The sequence below is a fragment of the Cebidichthys violaceus genome, unplaced genomic scaffold, assembly GCF_023349555.1.
Source record: "Cebidichthys violaceus isolate CVI_PGR_0920_01 unplaced genomic scaffold, fCebVio1.0.p SCAF_7, whole genome shotgun sequence".
Classification (NCBI taxonomy): Eukaryota; Metazoa; Chordata; class Actinopteri; order Perciformes; family Stichaeidae; genus Cebidichthys; species Cebidichthys violaceus.
The window spans coordinates 15,899,912-15,924,860 of NW_027176927.1; the positions used below are offsets into that span (position 1 = coordinate 15,899,912).

General features: G+C 39.7%; 1 protein-coding gene across 1 annotated transcript; it reads right to left on the bottom strand.

The window, feature by feature from the left end:
• Positions 1 to 16,097: 16,097 nt before the first annotated feature.
• On the bottom strand, positions 16,098 to 18,510 carry LOC137891240 (INO80 complex subunit C-like). Its single transcript, XM_068735759.1, has 5 exons — positions 18,241 to 18,510; positions 17,705 to 17,821; positions 17,499 to 17,610; positions 17,246 to 17,313; positions 16,098 to 17,144 (listed from the first exon to the last, which is right to left on the bottom strand). The coding sequence occupies exons 1-5, from the start codon at positions 18,418 to 18,420 to the stop codon at positions 17,013 to 17,015; spliced, it is 609 nt and encodes a 202-aa protein (XP_068591860.1). The 5' UTR covers positions 18,421 to 18,510; the 3' UTR covers positions 16,098 to 17,012.
• Positions 18,511 to 24,949: the final 6,439 nt, after the last annotated feature.

Below are 24,949 nucleotides of genomic sequence, written 5' to 3' on the forward strand. Positions count from 1 at the left end.
GGCCAAAAAGACAAAACAGGAAAGTGTTAAATCTTTGTTGCTCTCTGCATGTTTTGAATCTTTTAGTCTTTGTTTAATAGAATTTATAGATACATATAAGTCAACCTATATTCAAACATTTGATCCTGGTCTTTTTTCTCCATTAAGTGAATTTTATTGTAAATTAAACATATATTAATATTGCATTTGAAAATGTGCTTTTTGTGCTTTTCATACATTTAATGACACAGTGTTTATTAATTACATCTGTGAAAGAAAAATCCACAAAGGATCCTTTAATATGTCTGTCTACTGAGAATCTTCTGTATACTAACCTCTAATTAATTTTGAGAGAATCCCTGAAGAAGACAGTCACTCAATTTAAACTTCTGCCCAAGGCTTTTGCTTTAAATAACAATAGGTTTTCAGTGAACTTGACTGATTAAATACGCAGTAGAATTCAGAAACGTCTAAAAAGGAAAACACAAGAAATTGTGGCTTTTCTATTTGCTCTCAGCGTCCACTTTCAAAGATCTACAGACACGAGGGATTTGGTTTGCATTTAAATCAAGTAACTCACGAAAACTTAATAGCAGAATACGGTATAAAAATGCACGGCTAATGCAAGATAAATACATTTCCATTTGTAATAATACCTTTAAGTCAAAGTAATAGTGGTGAAAAACATTATTATATTCAATAGATCAATGATGGACTGAATCTATTAAATTCTCACCATGCTTTTCTGCACATAAATACATTTGTACAATAAAGGTAGACGCCTCCATTGGACAACGATGATGAAGATTTAATATGACACTTTCTGTCAGCGTGCTGCGCCTGGTATACAGTAAAAGTACATCAAAACAGAGTGAAAATTGGATGAGCCATTCACAGTGCATTTGGATATAGGAACAGAATTAGGCTGAAGTGAATTCATGAATAAATATCTGGTCCTCAGAGGATCATTAACACCTGTCTGCCTGCTAATAACCACTACTGTATGCTAATGTGGTGTACATTTATGACCTGCTGGTAGCTTTTAAATGCAGAATAATGAAACTCAGGTGTATTGTGAAGATGCACAGACTGGATCAAAAGTCTGAAGAATATTATTAGTCACATTCATTCACAGCATGATGGCCAAAAATTACATTAAACATTGATGGAGTGAATCTATGAATAAATACATCTGCCTCTGTCGAGAGTAAGGTTCACTTCCTCCTCTGTGCTCACTGTTAATACTGTGCAGGTCCTGTGGCTCCTCATAGTTAGTATTCTCATTTTGGAACAACCAAAACACTTGCTGTTTCACCAAAATCGTGTTGTTTTGCAAAAACTGTGCAACCTCTGTCTTGTATAATTGCAAACACATTGCTTGAAGTGTGTCTTTAACCTAGAATACAAGGTCAGATAGAGAAGAGGGAAGGAAGAGAGGAGAGGAGAAGATTAAACTTTAATAATCTCCATGGAGAAACTGGGACATTGCAGCATCAATATTAACAAAACGTGTCTTTTTTTTCAAAAGAAAGAATATGAAAATAAAGACAAATATATCCCGGGAGCGTATTGGAATTACAAGTGAATCACAGTTGCAACCAACACTTAATCCAAAATTGAAACAAAAGTTTGAAAGAATTAAGAAACTCCCAAACTCCCTCTCTGATTATTAATTGTAAACTTACGGTAATGAGTTAAGGTAAAACATTCTCAGATGAGGTAAATCAAACATCAAACACATCAAAACACCTTCACAATTAGGCGTATTCTTCACACACTGCCCATGTCCCACATTATGGCGTTCTCATTTTATTACTTTCTAGGTTTTACAAGAAGTGCAAATCCTTATTAATGGATCAGAGTCTCAATGTTAAAAAATCAAACTGGCTTGAGGGATGTTCATTCAGATCTAACACTCAAAGACAGAAAGTCGTCTGAACTATTCAAGTGAGGAGAAGCTCTCAAGTTATCGGCTTCACGTGTGTGTGTGTGTGTGTGTGTGTGTGTGTGTGTGTGTGTGTGTGTGTGTGTGTGTGTGTGTGTGTGTGTGTGTGTGTGTGTGAGTCTTTCTGCGTGCATGTGTGCTTGTTTTAATGAGCATCTGTCAGTACAGACCTGATAACCATGGTAACACCCGGGGTGATTTGCTGCCCGTGTTCACAGAAGCTCTGAGGCTCTACAGCGAGGTCAACATCTGGGCCAAAAGAACAACTGTCACACCCTGCAACACTTTCTATCACTGCTGTCATTAAAGTGTAGTAACAGAGGTACACTGGTGCTATCTGTAACCCTGGTAGCACTGATGGTCCTATGTGTAGCTTAGATGACACTTCATGTTGGGCTTATAGGGAAATAAAAACAGTAGTTGTAAGGAAGAAGTCTGTAGTGTGCAGAAAGCAGTAACAGTATGTAACTTTATTTGATAAATAACGGCAGTGGTGGAACTCAACTAAGTATATTTAATCAAGTACTGTACTTAATTAGAATGTTGAGGTACTTGATATACTTGAGGTATTTGTATTTTCTATGACTATATTCTTCTACTCAATTTCAGAGGCAAACACTGTACTTTTTACTTTATACAAAATATAATCAACAAATAAAATATGGTGTATTATTATAGGTTAAGATAAGATTCTCAATCTAGCGGTGTATAAAGTAGTTAAATTATCCGCAGTAATAAAGTAATGCTTATTATTGTATCAATAATTATAATCCATTAAATCACATGTCTTTATAGGCAAATTGCAACTCAATTGCAATGTCTCAGAATGCTTACCATTAATATGGCAGACAAGGCAAGGGACAACTGAGGGATAGGTTCCACATAAAAACTATGAGTCAAGTCATCACAAGGTTCATTCTTTTGATTTCCTCGGGTTTGGTTGTCTCAGTTTGTGTTGAGGGCTGAGATGTATCAGCATTTCTTTGAGATCTTTTCACAGTGACAAACAGGTTGTCAGTTGTCACTGTATCGCTCTGACAACAGACAACCTTCAGCTGTTCTCACCTGCTTTGGCTGAACAAGATTTTTTTGATATGGTGATTTAGATGTTTATTGCGTATTTGTTCCATTTTGCTACGCTTTTAAATATGAAATAAAAATGTAGTTAAAGTCAATGTCACGTTGTGTTTTTTTTGTGGTGAAACTTTGGGAAGCACTGTTTTATATAGCTGAGACAAATCCTTTTCAGATAGAACTATCGATTTGATATTCAAAATGTGTGCTCATGCAAAGCGTGCAAAAACAGGTCAAAACTTGACTTCGTATGTTATTGCTTTCCCTCAACTTGACCTCGAGATGCCTGATAAATGATTATTGTGTGGACAGAGAGTGATCCACAATTTGTTCCCATCATTGTTGTTCTAAGATGTGTGTGCATGCTGTTGGGGTCAGGCATATAAAAGAGGACGTAATCACCATTTTATTTTTTTTAATTGGAGTCAATATTAAGCAGGCATACGTGGAACCACAGTTTTTAACACCTCAACGTTGACTTCATTTTTTAGCCCCCGGAGGTTGTTGCCGCTTGGGGTCAGGTAATGTGTGGCGGTTTTGTATGTGTTCATGTGTGTAAATGTGGTAGTTTGTATCTCTTTTGGTCCATTAAAGTGAACCATACAGGATGTCTGTCAGTTTGAAACATCGCAGGGGACAGAGCGTGTTATCCTGAGGCCCCAGTGGTATATATATATATATGTATGTGTGTGTGTGTAGGTGTGTCTGTGTGTGTGTGTGTGTGTGTGTGTGTATGTGTGTGTGTGTGTGTGTGCGTGCGTGCACAGAGGCGTGACTGAGCCAGAGGCAAAGGAAGGTCACCCCACGTGCACGGCTCAGTGGAACAGTGCCTGCCGACTGTGCACGAGAGCCAAGCACCAGCAGTCTCCCAAGGACAACAAAGTGCTTATGCAGGAGAAAAAAAGAAGAAGGCTGTAGAGCTCTCTAATCACACACGCACACACCTCAGTATTCAGCATATATGCTCACATGCATAGATATGAACACAAAAAGCCTCTTGACTAAATGTCTTTCTGTATGTCTCATAATATCTCACTCTTTCTCTACCACTCACACATTTACGATAATGTATCTGTTTTCATCTCATTAGACAATGTATCTATCTGAGCTGTGTCCCTGCTGCAATGTCAACAACATATTTACTTTGAACATTTGTTGAATTTAAATTATATTGATGGAGGTTCATAACAATTTTGTCTTCACAGAAGACATTTTGACATGTCACAGTAGGAAAAGCACAGGTGTAAATATGAAAATGGATTGTGGAGAGAGACGTCAACAGGCTTTTAAAAAAACAAAACCCCCGCAAAGCAGCCGGCCCAGACTCCCCCTCCACCCTGAAGCATTGTGCTGATCAGCTGACTCTGGTGTTTACAGACATCTTCAACACCTCCCTGGCGACATGCCACATACCAGCCTGCTTCAAGGCCTCCACCATCATCCCCGTCCCCAAAAAACCTAGAATCACAGGACTGTCGCCCTGACCTCTGTGGTTGTGAAGTCTTTTGAGCGCTTTGTCCTGTCCCACTTAAAAACCCTCACTGACCTACTCCTGGACCCCCTGCAGTTTCCCTACAGAGCCAACAGGTCTGTAGATGACGCAGTCAACATGGCCCTTCTCTTCATCCTCCAGCATCTGGACTCCCCAGGAACCTACGCAAGGATCCTGTTTGTGGACTTCAGCTCTGCCTTTAACACCATCATCCCATCTCTGCTGCATGACAAGCTCTCTCAGCTACACGTGCCCGACTCCACCTGCAAGTGGATCACAGAGTTCCTGTCTGACAGGAAGCACCCCGTGAAGCTGGGAAAACACGTCTCGGCCTCCCGGACCATCAGCACCGGTTCCCCCCAAGGCTGCGTTCTTTCCCCTCTGCTCTTCTCCCTGAACACCAACAGCTGCACCTCCAGTCACCAGTCCGTCAAGCTCCTGAAGTTCGCGGATGACACCACCCTCATTGGACTCATCCCTGGTGGGAATGAGTCCGCCTACAGGTGGGAGATTGACCATCTGGTGACCTGGTGCAGTCTGAACAACTTAGAGCTCAACAGTGGAGATGATAGTGGATTTCAGGAAGAACGCAGCCCCACCAGCCCCTATCACCCTGCGTGACTCCCCCTTCGATGCGGTGGAGTCCTTCTGCTTCCTGGGTTCCATCATAACCCAGGACTTCAAGTGGGAGCTTAACATCAGCTCCATCACCAAGAAGGCTCAGCAGAGGATGTACTTCCTGAGGCAGCTGAAGAAATTCAACCTGCCAAAGACAATGATGGTGCACTTCTACACAGCCATCATTGAGTCCATCCTCTGCTCCTCAATCATGGTCTGGTACGCTGCAGCCACTGCCAAGGACAAGAGCAGACTGCAGAACATTATTCGCTCTGCTGAAAAGGTGATTGGCTGCAATCTGCCGTCCCTCCAAGACTTGTTCGCTTCAAGGACCCTGAAGCAAGCAAGAAAGATTGTAGCCGACCCCTCTCACCCTTGACAGAAACTGTTCGAGCCCCTTCCATCTGGTAGGAGGCTGAGGTCCATCAGGACCAAGACCTCATGACACATGAACAGTTTCTTCCCATCCGTAATCAAGCTCATTTACAGAGCCCGGGTCCCCCACTGACTCTGCCATCCCCAGGACAATTTTCCTACCGGTCACTCCCATGCACATCACTTCTAGGTTGTTATTTAAATACACTTGACACTTTTACACTACACTTACATCTCACTTGTTTGTAGTCCTGTTATCTGTTCGTTTGTGCACTTTATTTTATATTTCACTTTATTTTATACTTTATTTTATTTTATATTTCACTGTAAATTTGAATATGTTTCTACTTTGCACTGTGTTGATTGTTGTTGACTGTTAAATGTTATGCACCTCCCGTCATGTCAAATTCCTTGTATGTTCAACATACTCCAAGAAAGGGCTTAAGGTTTAAAGCAGGTTTTGATGATCTGAGCAGGACTGAGATTATTAGTCCATGGTCCCTCTGACGTACCCCCATCTACACAAACACATATAAACAAAGTCAACAAAATGTTTAAACTATTTGGATTTTTCCTGATTTAATTATTCAGTTGGCTGTTTAATATAATTTGTTTCTGTAAATTTTGCTTCTCTGGATGATTGACTAAATGCTATTTCAAAGCCTTTAAAATATAAATGTGAAAAGTCAACTCTATACTTTTTGTTGCCCTAAAAGTCATCAATGAGCCATAAAATCAGCCTATAAAAAAATCCAACATTTGTTAGCAGAGGCAGCTTCCTTTTGTCGCAGAGCAATTGAGATTGGTAACGTAACCGGACTGAAGCCCGGCGCTTACCATGAATCTCAACCATTTCTCCATTTTTACCACAGTTAGTGGCAACTATCACTGACGACACAGAGATACCATGTCATACCAACATCATTGTACTACTTGGTCTAGTTAGAAGTGGGAACAAAGCGTCATTTGCCATAGAGATAAACAAAACATGTATTTTGGACTCATCAACATTTTTTAAATGATATATACATAAGCATAGTAATTTTTTATGCACAGCAATAATTTTATTCGACAACTTTCTTAAAGTTCTGTGAATTTTTAATTTTTTTAGCAAAAAAAATTGTCTTCATAAAAATGTTGTCGATATAACCTTTAATTAATTTCCACTGTCTCACACTCATTGTACGCCGTTAGTGTTGCCACCTGGCACCACAGTTCAAAAACAACAACTATGCATCAGTAAATTCTCAGTCATAATATACCCATTGAACATACAGCACGGCTTTTAGACAGGGACACATTAAACTCTACCTCCGTACTTTTTATTTCAAGTATTGGTGTCATATAACAACTTTCTATTTCCGTGAAGAACCTTGTTTTGTACAGTAAGTGGAGCTGTCCATTGCCTGCAACCCTCTTCACTCTCCACCCTGCCATCGGTGATTCAGCTGTTGTTTCTCATTATAAAAACCACCTTATTGTGTTTCTTATTATCCCAAGCTGCTCCAAGCAACCAGTATACTGTGTGCATCAGTGTGTGTGTGTGTGTGTGTGTGTGTGTGTGTGTGTGTGTGTGTGTGTGTGTGTGTGTGTGTGTGTGTGTGTGTGTGTGTGTGTGTATCTTTATTTGCCTCTAACCTTCTCTCTCTCTACTCAGGTGTCTGTCTCTTCTGTCCCCTCATTATAAAAAACACTTTACCCCCTTCTCCCCTCTCTCTTCTTCCCCATCTATTTCTTTTTGTCCCCCCCTCCTCCCCTTCTACTCGCCTCCTTTTCCTCACTACCCCTCCCTTCCCCCTTTCGCTTTACCTTTCTCTAACTCATTATCCAACAGCTTGAAGCAACCAGTCAGCCATATGTGAGTGAAAACTGCCACCTCACACTGTTAGCTTGTATTATATCGAGTCTGCTCTTTGCCTTAAACTTTGCCCTAAACCTTTAGCTATTTCTGTTCTTTTTAAACAATAAAACTAATTAACCGAGCAGCTCGCAGCCAGCGTTCAGCCATATGTGAATCTATTTCGTAATTCCCACTGAATTCGTGTTTGCCTTGAAATCTTTTATATTGTGTGTTTTTTTTTTCTCTCAGTATAACTAATTAGTGAAGGGGCTCACCATCAGCCATGTGTGAAGCTTGTTTGGTAGCCTTGTTTGTACTGAATTGGCCACAAGCTATCTCTGTCCCTCATTAAGGGATGCCATTCAAAGTTTTGTGTTTTTACTTTTCATGAAGCTACAATCAATATTTAATAAAAATCAATGACAAGATTACATGAAATGTGAAAGAGGTCAGCAGGGACAATTATCATGAGACTGCAGTTCCCTTCAGCTCCACTGAGCGTTGTAGCCTCTTTCATTTGATTGTTTTGGTTTAATTAACAGAACAAAAAAAAAAAAATTGAAAATAGATATAAAAAAATATATCCATGTTGTGTTTGTAGCTTGTTGTGCTGCCCCCAAATGGCCCAAAAAAATCAAATCAGTGCAAATGTAACAATACATTTATGTATCAAATATGTGAGATGTCTCCTTATGCTTCTTCAGGTGGCAGTGCATACTATAAGCAGATAAAGATGTTTTCACTGTTAGTATTACCGTTTCTGTATTTCCTATTGAAGTTGGAATTAGAAAAGATTATGTCCCATGAAGTCTAAATATAGATTTTTTTCTGTGACCCCTCTCAATCACTTATTTATGAAGTCCAGAAGACAACAGGCTTCTATCATTGATTGTTCTTTAATTCAGATTTGACAGTTTGTCCTCTGACAGTCACTCAAGTGAAACTGTCATTCAGTTCACTTCAAACAAAATTATTCTATTTCTTAAACAAGCAAGTCAGCAGTCTTCGTAAAAGTCCTCTTCACAATGATGACAATGCTATAATTCACTTCCTGTGTCCCAGAGGGTCAAGCGTGACTCGATCCAATCAGAAACCATGCCAATTAGACGCCTCAACTGGCACTTAATTACCACTCTGAAGAGGCTGATGGGCCATTAATTAGCAGGACATTAACGGGACTGATTGTTCATTAACAGCAGAGCATATTAGAGGAGATAAGACCCGATTGTAACAGACTCTAGTGGAGGAGAGGAAGGCTGAAGCTGTCTCCAATAGAATTAGATGACCTACTACAGCAGTCAAGTCTGGGATAATAATGTTAACAATGGCCATTAAAGGGGAATACCACTAATTTTAATGTTGGAGTATGTCATTTATATGGCTGAGGGATGTTTTAGTACATGTTACTCCCTCGTAGACATGAGAGACACATCATCTCATCAAGCCCTTGTAGCGCAATACCATAGCCTAGGAAAGTGGCCTTGTAACAACAACAGATTATACTCTGTTGTTATCTTGTATACTGGGGTTGGGAGAAGGACATCTGAAAATTGTCGGTTTCTGTCAAAAAAACAGGTCAACAAAATCTGCCAATGCAACAAGAATATTTCAACGTGTTTCTACTTGAAAATCACCGTCTATATCTTGAGACAGGAAAGAATTAGGCAGATCCCTGCACTAGAATAAACATAATTTTTAGAAAATACTGAAGTTTAGACTTATGTTGGAACTTTATGGACAGATCATAAATATCATCAGATAGATCATAATATACTTTTTCCTATAGACTTACATTGGGAAAGAAACATCTGTAATTAAGTGCATATTTTTTGTTGGAGGTGTATAAACTTGCCAGTACTAACACTTGAATAGCCCTTAATTAAATCATTAGGTTCTAAAACTTGTAAAATGCCCTAATTGCCGAATCCAGAGTTATTTTCTATCCTCCTTTCATGTGAATGAGCTTGAGAAAGAGGCCGGACTGAGGGCTGGGAGGTGAAGTCTAAGGAAATGCTAGTGCGTTTGCTCTATGGGCAACATGGATGCGGAAGATCACCTAACTTGGAAGTCAAACTCTTTTTGCTTCATACCCCACTGAGCAACTTCCACAGGAATGAGCGAGACACTGTCTCAACACTGTGTCCAGTTATCTTAATACATCCATGGGACATCATCTTCCTCTGCCGGAAAAATAACAATAGAAAAACTGGCACAAATTGTAATGGGCATGTATTAGTTAGCCGCAGCTGTACAGGCAGTTGTAAGTCAAGTCGACTTACAGAAATAAAAAAATTTGAATCAACACATTTCTTCAATGAAAACAGAAACTCTATTGCAGTTTCTTCTGTGTCAACTCAAAACGATGTCAGTTGGACTGATCGGTTATGGCAAAATAAAGCAAAATCATCCCCCAACCCCCAAACAAAAAATGGCTAATATGAACTTGATGTCAGACTATTTATAATACTTATTACTTATTTCTTTGTGGATAAATGTAGCAAATGAAAAAGACATAAATTATACAAAGGGACCATAGTCATTTATAAAGTGTTGTATTTCCTGTTGTGCTCATCCACTTCGTATGTGCATTCACAAAGGGTAAGGGTTGTGAAACATCAAACTCTACCCACCAGGGGTTGTTCCAACGCAGTGAGATTGAAGGTTTGGTTTTGGCCGTCCTGATCTATCTTGACCTGGTCTGTGTCAGTCCGCTGCAGAGTTTCCCTGGGGAAGGAATGTTCTAACATCTCTGACTCTTCATTTCACGCTTCATTAACCATCACACTCTCCCAAAACACTAACTCTGCATCAGAGAGTGCGTGTGCGTGTTCTCTGGGTCGTTCTCTTTCTCCATAAACGCACTCATTGTCTCACTCTCTCTCTTACACCAGCAAACACATATACATACACAAACATGAAGTATGCACACAGACATGCCTGCTAAAAGAAGATAAATGATAGAGTGAATATTTCAGCTGGAGTCACAAGGTACTGTATTGTTCTACAAGGGCAAGCAGAGAATAAGGCAGAATGGACCAGGGCTCTTATGTGCAGTGATATGGATGGATGAAAATTCTTAACACACAAACACGCACTCTAAGCCTGTAACTGTTGTTTTATTCCTAAAGTCAATGCAATTACCTCTTCCCCCTCTTTGCGGTGTATTATCCAATGTATGAATATGGCTAGGAGACGGGCAGTAAATGTGTGTGATTGTGTGTCTGTGTGAGAAGAGGGAGTAGTTATTGGAGACACTGTAGCTCATAAAGCCTTTGCAGTGTCAATATAAACTTTCTCTACAGCTGCAGGGTAGAGGATTTTACAGCAAGGCAGTGCTTTCTATTTTCATTTTGCAGAAATGCTTTTTTGTGATACTCCCGTTTAGACACAAATGTATGGATTCATGTACAACATAATGGTCTAAAAATCAGCATTATACACTCCCAGGAGAAAGGAACATTTACAAGATCATTCAAAGTCACCCAAGATTATTTTTCCAGTCTGCAGTTGAAATTCACACAACAGCAATCAGACAGTTAATTGGATTTTGGAGCTGAGCTGGTGATAAAATAGCAGGTCTGAGACACAGGTTCAAAGATACATACACACTTAAGCACAGGAGGCATTGAGTTGCATCACCTGCAGCCATGTGAATGGATGGGCGCAATCATTACACTCACACAAACACACCATGGTAGGTAGGTATGAATAGATGGTCTGTCTTCTATTGGGGAGATTGGTTCCATCTGTCGTGGAGCGGGTTGAAGGGTCACATCCCTCCTATTACATCTCTCTCTGTCCTATGACACTTTACTCACCTGAATGCAGGTCTTCGATGGATGGAGCTAATATGAGCAACACAGAGAGATGGGAAGAGTAAAGACAGACAGACAGACAGACAGGCAGGTAGGTAGGTAGGTAGGTATTATGTGTCAACGTATTCTCGTAAACTGGATGAGGCTAGCCTGTATGTGTTCATATGAGGCTACATGTGGTTTTAGAGATACAATACGAATGTGCCAGAAAACCCCACTTCCAGGACCTCAAACGGACTTGGATGAAAGTCAACAGATGATGATGTAATAGCCATTGTGTTATTTTCTACAGGCAACAGTCACAGCATGCAACTTTTTACACGTACAAACAGGCCTGAGGCAGTACATCCACTTCTGCCCTCTACAGAAACAGTGGGCTGGGCAAAGGGAAGACGGCAGGTGATGACAAACATACAAGTAGACAGACAGATAGACAGAGTGAGATAGACTGATTCTTATCAATCAAAGACCTAGGCAGAGTGCTAATCTTCCAGCCAGCAGAGATAGAAGAAGAGCCAGGTGAGGCGAGAGAGGACATGATAGGTGTGGAGGGGAGGAGAGATGAGAGCGGACAGGACAGGAAAACGGAGAGGAGACTGTGAATGTGGCCCATTGAAGGACAATCATTGTCTATCAACATGAAGAATTACCTTTCTCGCTGTCCCTTATGCCCACACGTGAATGCACACACACACACACACGGGGTAACAAGTTGACCTGTGAGGGAACGCTGATTGAATCTTCAGTGGGATTAACAGGGATTTAGCCTGGTGTAATGATATCTGAATGAGTTGATTAGCTATCTGATGACACTTCACTGTTTGACCTCTACAGCCCAATAACAACTTGCAGCTCGTTCACTTAGGTTGCATTCAAACAGGGAGGGAGAGAAAAAGACTCATACGGAACTCCTTGAGGCAACTAAATGACCCATGAAACTGTGACACTGTGTGGACAGCCAAGGCATGATCAGTTATAGTTAAAGATCAGTTTTCCTCACACAAGTAGTCACAAAGTACAGCCATGAAGGGCAAAAGCGTCCTAAGAAGGCAAAAGTACAAAAAGAAATATGATTTAAGACAACCACACACATGAAGAAATTGTGAGGATGTTGAGGGGGAAAAGGTTCAGGAGAGGATTTTCAGGGGAAATAGAAGCCTAAGCATCACTGGTGCTTGGCCCGATAATACAAAGAGGGGAAGCCTTTAAAGGAATAGTTTGACATTTTGGGAAATACACTTATTTACCTTCTTGCTATGAGTTAGATCAGAAGATTGATACCACTTTTTCTTATTATGTGAAGCTAGAGCCAGCAGCTGGTCAGTTTTGTGATAACTTTAGGGTTACCACAATGACAAACATATTTTCCAAAATAGCAAACTATTCTAGACTCCCTAAAAACTTGGATGGCTGTTGTTTTGCAGAATGTAAAACACGCGCCGGCAACTTCTGTGACCGTTTCTGCCCAGGCTCTCAATTCATGAGCTACATTAGTTTTGTACAAATAATTTATATTAATAGGCTCTTTGCTGCATGTCATCTCCTCTCTAAATCAAGCACATCAAGCCGTCACCATACAACCCAATCATACAATCCTGATAATTGAAATCAACACAATACAATAATAAAGTAGATATAGTCTAACCAGTTAACACAAAGTGAATTACAACGTGTAAGCAGTCCTTGGTACAAGAGATCCATGAACAGAATACAGAAATACTGCATTTACAGGTGTGTTCATTACCTGCTGCATTCTGAATACCATCTGTGCCGCTGTGATTAAAAAAACATGGAGTTGCAATGCGAGGAGATGCCTTCTGTCATCTCTAGGCTCTAGATCTGTTGTTCGTTTAGTTTAATTTACATTTTAGCAACACCCTCCCATCTCTAACATGAATGTTATGTGTGGAATGTGGAGACCAGAATTTGAGGGCACCTGTTTTCACATGTACTTGCACATTACCACTTGCTGCAAAAATGTGACCGTTGTGACATTGTGAAGTTACAAACAGAATGTAGGGAGATTTTTTTCACTTTCAGTCCAACAGTCCAAACAACATTTCAATGGAATTAATTCTCATAGATGTCTTTGCCTGGAGATCAACTTCTGTGAGCTTGGTGTTGGTTTGTTTGTTTGTTTGTTTGCAGAGCCATATGGAAGATTATTGTCAAATAAAGTTACAAATATGATCATTGTACATGCGTCTAAAGCTGATCACTGTCTTTAGCTAGGTGATCAATGTCATGTCGCAGTTACTGCAGAACTTCCACCATAAACATTGTGCCTCAACCGCTAGCAAAAGGGTTTATATGGTGCGTCTAACAAATTCAGACTGTTATGTCTTTGTTAACAGGAAGCTTCATGATGCTGTGCCAATAGGTCAAAAACATAAATATGAAAGTTCCCCTGCTGGCTCAGCAAACACTGGAGTTGGTCCATCGATCAGATTACCAGAGCTGGGGGTGCATTTCTCTGACTTGACATTTGAGGCTAGTTCTCATACATTTTCTTCACATATTTTAAGAAGTAACACATGTTAGATGAGTGATGTATCATGGCTTGCAGCTTATACTTGTTGTGAAAGGGTTGTCCTTATGTCCATACAGTTGTTAGAGCTTCTGCTTGTATGTAATGACACCCTCATGCTGGGAAACATCGGCATGGATCTGATCTGGTCCTTTAAGTTCAGCAATGTGTGCTTCACATATGATCTGCTTGACCACCAAATGAAACTCTGGTGTTAGTTCATTCAGGAAGACAATACTCTTGCATGCTTGGGCTTAAAGTTTATTTCTCATTCATCCATTCACTGCATGCTCAATCATTGTATCATTGCTGTCATTGTTTAGGGCTGTAAATCGTGGTATCAGCTGTTCTCATCAGCTGGTCACATCCATCCAATAGCACAGTAACACACCTAGATTGTTAGCCTATTATCTTCCTGCTGTCTATTTTTAAATATGATTGCCTTTAGTACCTTCATGCTGCTGTTACAAGCGCCCCTTCACCTCCCTTCACCACCCAGTCTCAGCAGAATCATCAGCCACCACCACCACTGTCTCTGGTGGGGGGATTTATCTTGGTGCTGCTCATTACAAATCTCCCAGTAGAGTCTAACTGCCAAAGACTTTCGGTCAAGACTTTATCATCACACACCATCTGCTTATAATAAAAAAATATCTTTTCTTCATTTACTTGTCTCTCCTGACTTAAATACCTCTGAAGTTAGACTTGTCAAATGATGATGCTTTTGTTTTGCTGTGTATATAAAGTCAATAGGTCCAAATGTCACGGAAGAAATAAGCTATATAAACTAAATAATTACTGTCTGTAGGCATCATACAGCACAGATGCCATTTCCATCATCGCAAAAGAATGGGACAGTGACAAAAGCCTGAGGGCAGACAGGACCTAAATGAGCCCCAAGATGACATTAGTTCACAGAGTGCATCTCCCCAGTGTCGGAGAAACTCGCCTGCAGAAGTTCAGCAAAGTATACGTTGGGGAAAAAAAATACAGGAGTATGACGTGTTGATTTCAGCTAAGTCTGTGTGTGCATTCTCTGGAAACACGCATTCTGTGACATGCAGCAGGTGCAAAATTCTCCTTCAAAGGAAGATTTCAGGCACAGCACAATCAATTTCATAATGATGGTTATTATAGGACTGAACTGTAGTCCTAAATTGCTTATGTACTTTTCTGTTTCTGTACTAACATTTGTATTGATTCATATTTAGCCTGTTTAAATCAGTGTGCCCATGTTTCTACTATAATTTATTGCAGATACAATATATCACTTTTTTGAAGTCATTTTGTCAGCTAAACTATAACAGTAGTATTTATAATATATATTAATTATATTGTCATTCAGCACTTGATTTCTGACAACCTAGCTGGTATTTATCACTCACCTGCTGATGCATGGAAGGTACAGTACAAGTGGATAAATCTCAGACTTTGCTCAGAAACGGACACTCGTGTGACCTGACTGACTCACTGTGGGACTGGGACAACAATTACACTCAGCAAGGTTGAATGTCAGACCGAGCAGAGCTCTGGCGCGCCCTGGTGGTGACAAAGTATTCCTAAAAAGACAAGTGTACCTTCAGGATTTGGTGGCTGCGTAATGAGGGAAAAACAGCTCTCATACTGTATGTTAATCTGTATTTCCAGTTATTTTGGAGTTGATAGACTCAGTTAAGCAGATGTAAATATTCATAGACACACATACATGGCATACAGATTTATATCGCCACACTCTTGAGGACTTTTAATATTAACATTCATTCCATAAATCATAACCTGATCCTGACTTACTGATAATACCACTTCTTACTTTCTTGAATGGACAAACAGAAAAGATGCCCCGAAATGTAAAAGCGCACACACACACACACACACACACACACACACACACACGCTTGGAGACACACACACTAGCAGGTTGTGTGCTTGGGTAGCAGAAAGCACTGGCACTGTTCATTAATCACTATGTTGAGGTTTTGATGTCACAGCAGGAATGGACATGCTGGTCTCACTCTCATAGATATACTTTACTGCCTTCATCAGCTTCAACAAAGTCCAGAGCTGAGAAGTTTCAGGCATGAGTAAAGACTGGAATCAGGAGAAATATGAATATGTTGGTATATCTACAACATGGCATCCAGTGCAGCATTTATGTGTTTTTAATACTTTTTGGTCAACAATGGGATCTTATGGAACCATATTAATGTTTATTGGTAACACATACAGCTGATTTATAGCAAACAAATACTGGGTGATTTGTATGCACAGGGTCAGTGTAAATAAAGCATCAAGAATTGCAAAAGCTGAAGAGTAATAATTTAGTTCAGCAAGTGTATCTCCCCACCTCAACAGGTAAGGACTCATACTCAGTGGCTACAGACAGTGCAGGTTTGATTTTTGTTTTTGTAATTTTCAAAAGATGATGATCTCAATGACTGTGCTGGTGCTTTTATTTTTAGTAAGGATCATTCACATGAGAAATACATTGGTTCTCATTCATCACGTTTGTGAAAAATAGCGTCAAATATACCATGGAAATGATCTTGGATGCCTGTTATGTGTGATTAATGACACACCCTCACTCTACCAGTCAGAGAACAAATCATACATCAAATGCAGCTGTGGAATTAGACCATGTGGAACCAATTCTACATTTACATTCAACGCATGTGAAATTAGGCCTGTTGGTGACTCTTGGCTTGTTAATAGGCAAGACTTGGTCCTGCTACATTTGCATACATGCAGGCTACTGAATTTAACAGAAGAGCCAAGAAACAGTGAAGCACAGCAGCAGCTGTGAATGTTTCTGTTGAGGCACAGAGGAGTGTTTTACATCAATGTTTAACAAATGTGATTAAAGGTTGTCATATAAAAACAATTGAGATGAAACTAATTTCAGCCACCTATTGTGTCTCTGTTTTCACCTGAGAAAATGTGTATTTACGCAAAGACACATATAGGAAAGCACAGATGAAAAAGAGAGACATTAAAAAGCTTTAATGAGCTCCTTGTAAAAAGTATCAATCTGAAATGTACAAACACCTTCAAACAGCTATGCAAATTTTTTTTGTCTACAACTTGTCTTTAACTCAACTGGACTGAATGTTCACCACTGGAGACAGATATTGTACCACAAGGGGGTGTACTGCATCCTTGCTAGTAATGATTGAGTAATTGAGAAACAACTGGACATGTATTTTGTCACACAGTGACGACTATGACTCCTTTTCCACACGTACACATGCAGCCTGTGCTCTCAGTCTGCTGGATGGACCAACAGCTTCCTACACTGACAGGAGTTCAGTTCTGGTTTGAACCTGTTTCAGGTTTCAAGTCTCGCTCGGCTGTCAGGGTACGATGCAGGTTTCCTTTCGAAGCGCAAGGTAGCCAGTAACAACATCTGTGGGGAGGAGGCGGATGTAGAAGAACTCCTCAGAGGATGTGAAGCGTAGCTTTGTCTGAGGGTCTGTGTAGTTTGCCTGAGGAAAGACAAGAGAGTGTTCAGTGGAAGCTTTGTCCAAGACTTAAAAGTCATTTTGTTTATTGTACAATAAGGGATTTCAGCAAAGTGATAACTCACAGGGAGTCCAGAGATGTCGGAGTATTTCTTAGATGGCTTCAAGGAGGGAGGGGCGTCAATGCTGTAGTCTGTGAACACAGCAAGGTCTTAAAATGAACCACTGATTAGACATTCACAAAATAAAGTCACTGAGATAGTAAAATGTACTTTTGCTTTAAAATAGTAAAACGTGTAATTGGGCTTTGGGTTTATTTCTTTGAGTTAAAAGGTGTAGAACATGTATTAGGTAGAAATAGTACAAATAAAAACTCACAGTTGGGATCATTGAGCTTCCAGGGTAAAGTCCGCTCCAAAGCCAGGATCTGTTTGAGATTCTTCCAGGTCCTGTTCTTCTTACCAGCTGCTGCTCCACCGATCCCAGAATGCTGCAGAGATACAGAGAGGAAGAAACGGGGGAACAAATTGAGGGAGAAGCCACAGAAGCAGATAAAGCTAAAACCCAACTGGAAGCAGACTCACCATAAACGCGGGGTCTTTGAACGGTGGAGGCTTTGCTGTGGACTCTGTGATGGCAGCAGGACCACTGTCAACTGTTCCCACTGGCTTCACCTCAGGCACCAACTCCACGGCTGTAATCTGATGAAACACAAAGACAACATGAGACAAACAGGAATCACATTAGATCTTAAGCTCCTTGTTTTACACACGTCGTGAACGTTAAAGTCTACAGGTGGCTTAACACAGTGTAACATGAACCAGAGAGATATTACTTAATGGAAGTGTCCACATATGCAGCTGTTATGAGACTCATACTTGTACTACACAGCACATTTGTAAATAACAGATAGTTTGACATACTGCAGCTTTGTACACGGTGTATTGGTGATAAAGTGTATTAGTGCTTTTTGGCTGCCTTTAGATCTGAATCACTGTGTACATTTTGACATCAATAACGTTATTCAGAGTAATATTTTCAGTAATTGGGCTACATTACAATTTGATGAGCTTCACCGTGCCAACAGAAACAGAGTAACCAACACATCACTGTTCAGTACCTGAGCCTGTGTGGCTGGTGTAGCTGTCAACTGGACTTTCTTCTTCTTGCTGCTGCAGCTCCCGGTGACCTGCTGAGCGGCACAAACCGCCGGACTAGCGGGACGTTTCTTCGCGCGGACAGCGGCAGAGCTGGCGGCTGCCGGCTGAGCCCTGACGGTTATGGGGATCTGAGAGGCCATTTGTGGTGAGCAACGTGGTTGTAATATACGAAATTAATGCAGATTTCTCTCTCGATACTTAGCATTAGCCGCTCGACGTCGGCATTGTAAATATCGTTTCAACCGGATATGGAAGCATTTCACTTCCGGTAAATTTGGCACTAACCAAATAAAATAACCATATAGTGATTATCTATAAATATGACTATTTATTAATATAAAATGTGTTCCTACGAAAAATACTTTTAGTGTATTTATTTAAATGTGAATGCAGCAAAACAAAAAAGTTAATTTAAATTTAAATATTTGTATTGTTTGTTCAGATACTACATTTGTTTATCATATATTGAGACCATATATTCTGAAAATATAATTCAAGCAAAATAAAGGATATTAAAAGGGAAGCCTCAGCAAAAACAAGGCCACAAATAGAATAGAAAATCTAAAGAAAATAATAATAATTTGCACTGATATTTGTTCGTTTAACAGAGCAGAAGGAAATGGAGAACAGTCCTGCAGTTTTTTTCAGTGTCAGCCTCATTTTCACCAAACAGCCAAATGAATGACTTCACTTTCAAAAAGTATAATCACTGTTTTTATTGGTCCTTGTGCAGTATTTGTTTGATATCCTTGGATTTTTCACTCAAACATAAATGCTGCAATTGTTCAAGGTTTTCACAGTTTGGTGCCTCAAATAGCACAGCTTCTTTTCCAAAAAGACATGTTGATATGTTTCCAAAAGTGTTGATATCTCCAGGATATTTTGTATGAAAAGTGTTGAGGCATGTGGATTCAACAAGTTTATTTTTATTAAAGTGAAAAACCATAACTAAAACCTTTAAAAAAATCTCACCATATTTTTTTCAATCAATCATGCTACACATATATGTCTTGTGGTTTGATGTGTCAACCACTGAACTTTTCAATGAAAACCATGAGTTATGAAATCAGGAAATCAGAGCACATGCATTATTTACAATAACTGACCTGACGTGTTTATAAGTTTATATTCTATTTTATATCACCTGAACCTGTCATTGTTTATGTTGTTTGTTATTCAATAATTAATGTAAAATTATTTGTGGGAGTTGTTACATGATCAATTATGTGCTATTGTAAGATTAAAGAATTATATTTTCTGATGTTATGTACTTAAATCAAGTTAAGTGCACTAAATGATTTTAAATAGATGATAGATCATTTTTAATTGTAATTATTATTTTGTATCCATATTTATGCAATCAATTAACCTAACATGTGCATATTTGCTGATGGGAAGAAATCAGAGTTCCCGGAGTAAACCCATGCATACATGGAGAGAATATGCAAACTCTATACAGAAAGAGAACCAGAACAAACCAAACTTCAGTCCTCCCTCTATGTGGCTACAGTGCTCACCACTGTGCCACTGTGCAGCCCTTAGACTAAAACCATCTGTGAATAAGTAGAAGATGTTGTGTTGTGGAATTTGGAGTGACAAAAAATACCAGCAAACGACCAATTCCCCCTCATACTGTGGTGTAGACAGCCATGTATCACTTCCGATTCACATGGAGCCTCCAGCAGCGTGTTTTCACCTGGCAGGGAGGTTCGCTGATGGTTCAGTTCACCATACTGAACCATCAGTATGGTCCACCATATGGTTCAGTATGGTGAACCATCATGGTACACCATACTCAGTAGTTTGTTGGCCCAGCGGACTCACTCCTGTCTGTGGAGTGCTGCTGCCACCATGTGTTTTATGGGAGGCTCTGCATGCAGAAAGCTGGAGGCAACATGTGCAAACAGAGTCTTATTGATCACATAATGGGTGAACACTTTCTTTTTAAATCCGCAAGGGACCCAAATGATAAAGCTGCTAATCTTCCTGTAAAGGGTCAGTATTTTGTGATACTCAGTGACCTGATGATGACCAGTCGTAAGTCAAAGTACTATCCAGGACTTCATAAAAAAGAAGACAGGTTTAGAGAAATGCCAGAACAAAAAGGGATCTGAATTTGAGAAACAAACATTATATTTCTTCTTTCGTGTATTGATAATAATTTTGCGACACTTCACATTACTCGCGACCCCCAAGTTGGGAAGCACCGTTTTAGAACACTGTTTTACATGTGGATGGCCAAATAGTTATGAAAGTCCAATTTGAATATAGCGATAAAAGCAACCAAAAACCCTTCCTTTGACCTGATCTGTGAAAGAGTGCAAGTGAGAAAAACTTTTCCTTCCAGGGATCTATAAAGTATAGTTTAGGTAAAACTTAACAAGCTTGCCTGTCAGCAGTACTCTGCAGGCTGAGGTGGCCTCTGTAATCTTCTGGTTGATTAGAGCAGGATGCTATGCCTTGGGATGTACAAGGCAATTTGCTTGTCGTTCAGTCACAGTGTTTCGCACAAACATCTTTAAGGGGAAAGTGCCTCTAGCATATCCATCAGTCTGCGCTGGCCCACCAGGGAAGGAGCTGTCAGCATCCAGACATCTCCACACAAAAGATCTACCACATAGAAATTCAACACAGTGCCCCCTGAGCTGCTGCTCAGACCTTGATGAACTGAAGAATGCTGGTGTAATGTGGTATGTGTATTTTAGACACACACAGAGAAGCCTACCACTTCTTTGCTGTCCTTGTCCTGTCTTATGGTGAATAGAGACCCACACTCGCAGGGGAAATGCTGATTCAGAGGAAGGTCTCTCCAAGTGTCTCATTCATTTTTCAGTGCTGGCACACTGCTACTGCCAGCTACATGAATAAAGTATATCTAGAGACCGCTCAAGCTCAATTGCAAACAGATATGAATGTCTTATGGGTGAAGTTAAACTATGAGCTGTAACTGTTGGGTATTGGACCCGCACTTATGAACACATTACTGTATCAGGCTGGAGCAGCATACTGGAACTAGCAACTTCAAAGTCAAAGATTTTGCAGCTGTGCTTAAGCTTACAGTCTAAACACATCTGGATGCCACAAAGAGTTTTTCTGTCAAACAAGGGAAACTGTTTTATATTGCTCTCCGCTGTCTGCGATGCTCTCTAAACCATCCCATTGCTACAAATAGCCATAGCAAAAGCATTTTCCCGATGAAGTTGATTTTCAAGTTGACACGCACACACATATACATGTATGCATACATGCTAGGGATGTCATTTTAAATGACATTATATAAGGGGGATGGTGAAGTTTTCTGCTCTCGTGACCCTTGGTGGTATGCAAGTCAAACATACGCAGCCACAGCCGCAAGCCCAACTTATTGATCTGTGTCAGCAGGCCATTGACTGGTGCTGGATATGTGTCAATGTGTGTAATGGGGATGGATAGCTCTAACGTGTGTGCATGCATGCATGTGTGTGTAGGCAGATCCTCGTATGAGGACATTTGTATAGAAAGGGTACATTAGTGTGAGTGGTGACATAGAGAACAGAGCGAGTGTGCTTTCAACTTTTCTTGTCATACTATTCTGTATTACTAAGCATCAAAAGAGTCTATTGAAGACTGCAAACTGTATATTTCAACAACAAAAACAGTTATCAATAGTAAGACAGCTGAGCAAGCCTGATCTTCTTTTTAAGTCGAGCCTGCTATACGAAGGATGTAGCAAAATGTATTTCTAAAGAATAACAGAAATCAAATTGCTTTTTCAAATGAAGGCGTTCCCAGCTTTAAAGTGGATTTGCTGCATCCGTAAAGCTGAGAGTAGGTTTTCTCTTCCAAGTGAAAGATACAATTACAGACAACAAAAAACAAGGTAGTGAGAACCTTTTGCAGATGTATAATGACGTATACAAGCTGGCAAGCTTGTCAGGGGAGAATACAAACAGGGTGTATGTATCATAATCATCGACTGTGCTGACTCTCGCTTCCTGAATATATTCTGCATGACCTGACCTAGAAGTGCAGCTGTATTGCTATTTGCATCTCATCCAGTCAGGGCAGAGTGTTTTCTGTCTGTGCAGGTAGAACGTTGAGTCATAAAAATGAGACACGACTTCTCTCTGACTTCATTATATGCAACAGGAGTTTGGCAGCAATGCTGATACAAACACTGACACCACATCTTGCACATCATATGCTGGCCGCCGTGAATCTTTCACAGAATTACACCCGGGAATGAATTGCCAATCAGGAAGAGAATTGACCATCTTTATGAATGAGCCGTCAATAAATTGGTATCAACTGAAGAAATGAACTCACTGAGTCAGGCAGATAGTACTGCCTGGTAACCGTCTGAGTACTCCCAAGTGCTTCTCTTATTCTGTAATAAATTGTGACGAAAAAAAAGGTTATGCCTACAGTCACAGCATTTAAACACTCCCCTGATGGAACACGTAATAGTGACTTTTGACATCCTACTGTATTTATAGTGTTTTCTAACTGAGTATCCCATTTACCATAAACAGTTCCCCACTTCCTTGTGGTGAAAAAGAGGAGCCAATTTTATTTTTCTCTACTTTTCCAGCCCAATTTTACCCTCAGTATATAGAAGTATACGACAAACTTATCTTCCCTTGATGTCTTATTGGATTGATGGTATGTTTGCAAGTAGTGGCCCATAAAAACAGGAGAAAGTTATGGCCCTCTGTCATACTGACCTATTAGAGCTTCCCACCAGTCCCTGTAGTGATTTGTGGTTTATGTGTACATATTCCAACACATAGATATATTTCATATAGGCCTAACCTGGAACAAAAAGGCTTAAAGAAACGTGCTTTTGTCTTTTTGTTGAACTGTTAACAGTCAAATTATGATTATTTGTTTAATCAGTGTTGACGTTTCCCAAATAATTCACATCTGAAATGTCCTTGCATTATCAAGATTGTATGATCTAATGACCTGACAAGACATTGGGAATATAAAGCACTTGGATTGATTCAGACTGATATATTCAGGAGATAAGATGGATGAATCGCTTAAATACAACATAGCAGTGATGTTGAATACAGGAGCCACTTTTCGTATCCTGTGTTTTTGCAGGCTGTGACATACTCCTTCTACAAAACTGTAGTTGAAAAAAGGAGGGACAGTGAAAGTTTCAGTTGGGTTTCATGCTTGTTTGTTTGGTTTGAATGCTTTCTTTTTCAGTGAAAAAAAGAAGGGTGGGGGGTTTCAACATCTTTAAAGGAAAAGTGTGTAATTATTAGGGGGATTAATTGTCAGATGTTTTCATTAGTGTATAATGACCTGAAACCAAGAACAGCCCAGAACGGACAAACACTAACGAACAGGTCGTTTGTTTTTTTGCATTACCTAAAAGTTCGGATGTCTACCGAAACCCAGTATTAAACGTGACCCGATGCTAAATAATTAAAGATCGGAGTGTTGATAAGCTCTGACGTTACTGGTGCTTTTTTATTAATACTTTTCAATGTTTTAATGTATCTTAATATCACTCTAAAGCGAGCATTTCCACTGCTGAGGTCCTCCAACTACACACACACATACAAGATGCATCACCAAGCAGAGAGGCTGCTGTGGTGAAGTGAACCAGGTGTTAACGGCAACTACGATCATTAACGTTACTGCAATAAAACTCTTGCCTGTAAAAAGCCAATACTTTATTATTATTAATACATCTGTTCAACCAGCATGAATATGTAAACAAAAGTGAAACCTAATTCAATCAGCTGCTCTCATCCACCCAAACGCATTGTTTTACAATGCTGAAAAGTTTTGCTTAGTTTGTTCTTGTTAACTTCTCTGCTTGGTGAGACAAAGCAGACAGAGGACAGGATGAATGACTGATACCATGTCTGTGTTCTTCATTATTGATTATTATAATTTATAAACTTCACTCAGGAATGTTATATATTTTATTGACATTTTAGATTTGTTTACAGTGAGATATTAATGACTTTATATAGAGACTTTGCTGTTGTGAACATAACTGTTGCTGCTCTTGATCATATATTTAGTTATATCTAAATTTAAAATAACTTCTACTCCTGTTCTGACTTAAAACATTTTTTAAATAGTATATATGTTATTTAGTCATAATAAAAAGTGTTGATAAGAGTTGCTCCTTGCAGTAATAAAATCCTAAAGATACCTATCTTTACCTGAGGGCCACCGTAGTTCTTGGAAAGGGAGGGGTGAATGGAGGGTCATGTTGTTGCTTGCTATCTCCAACCTCACCACTAGATGACATTAAATCGCACTCACTGTTCCTTTAAGTCAACAAAAAAAACAAACACGGGAGAAGATTTAGGTGCTTGTATTTCACACTCTTCTGTGTGCTTGGTGGCTACAACAGGATCAGCAGGCATGGTTTAATGTTTGGTCCCAATAGTCTCTGTCTTTTTCCAACTTTTAAAATAAATAATTTTGAAACAAGTGTGTTGAAATTCCTGTTGCATGAAAAGCAGCATCAACCTGTGAGTCAACATGCTGCTGTTAAATATGTTTTTCAAGACAAACTAGGTATTTTAGTCACTAGTGATACAATATCATAGGGCTTTACAAATACTTATACTGCCTTCTCACACAAAAAGGTAAATAACATGGACCCTTATGTTACTTGGATGATTTACTGAATGAATAATTTGTCTTAAATAATTGTGG

Coding starts and splice junctions, on each gene's coding strand:
- LOC137891240 (XM_068735759.1), bottom strand. CDS start 18,420: ATGGCCTCTCAGATCCCCATAACCGTCAGGGCTCAGCCGGCAGCCGCC. Junction 17,611..17,704: donor TCAAAGACCCCGCGTTTATG/GTGAGTCTGCTT, acceptor GTATCTCTGCAG/CATTCTGGGATCGGTGGAGC. Junction 17,145..17,245: donor CCGACATCTCTGGACTCCCT/GTGAGTTATCAC, acceptor GTCTTTCCTCAG/GCAAACTACACAGACCCTCA.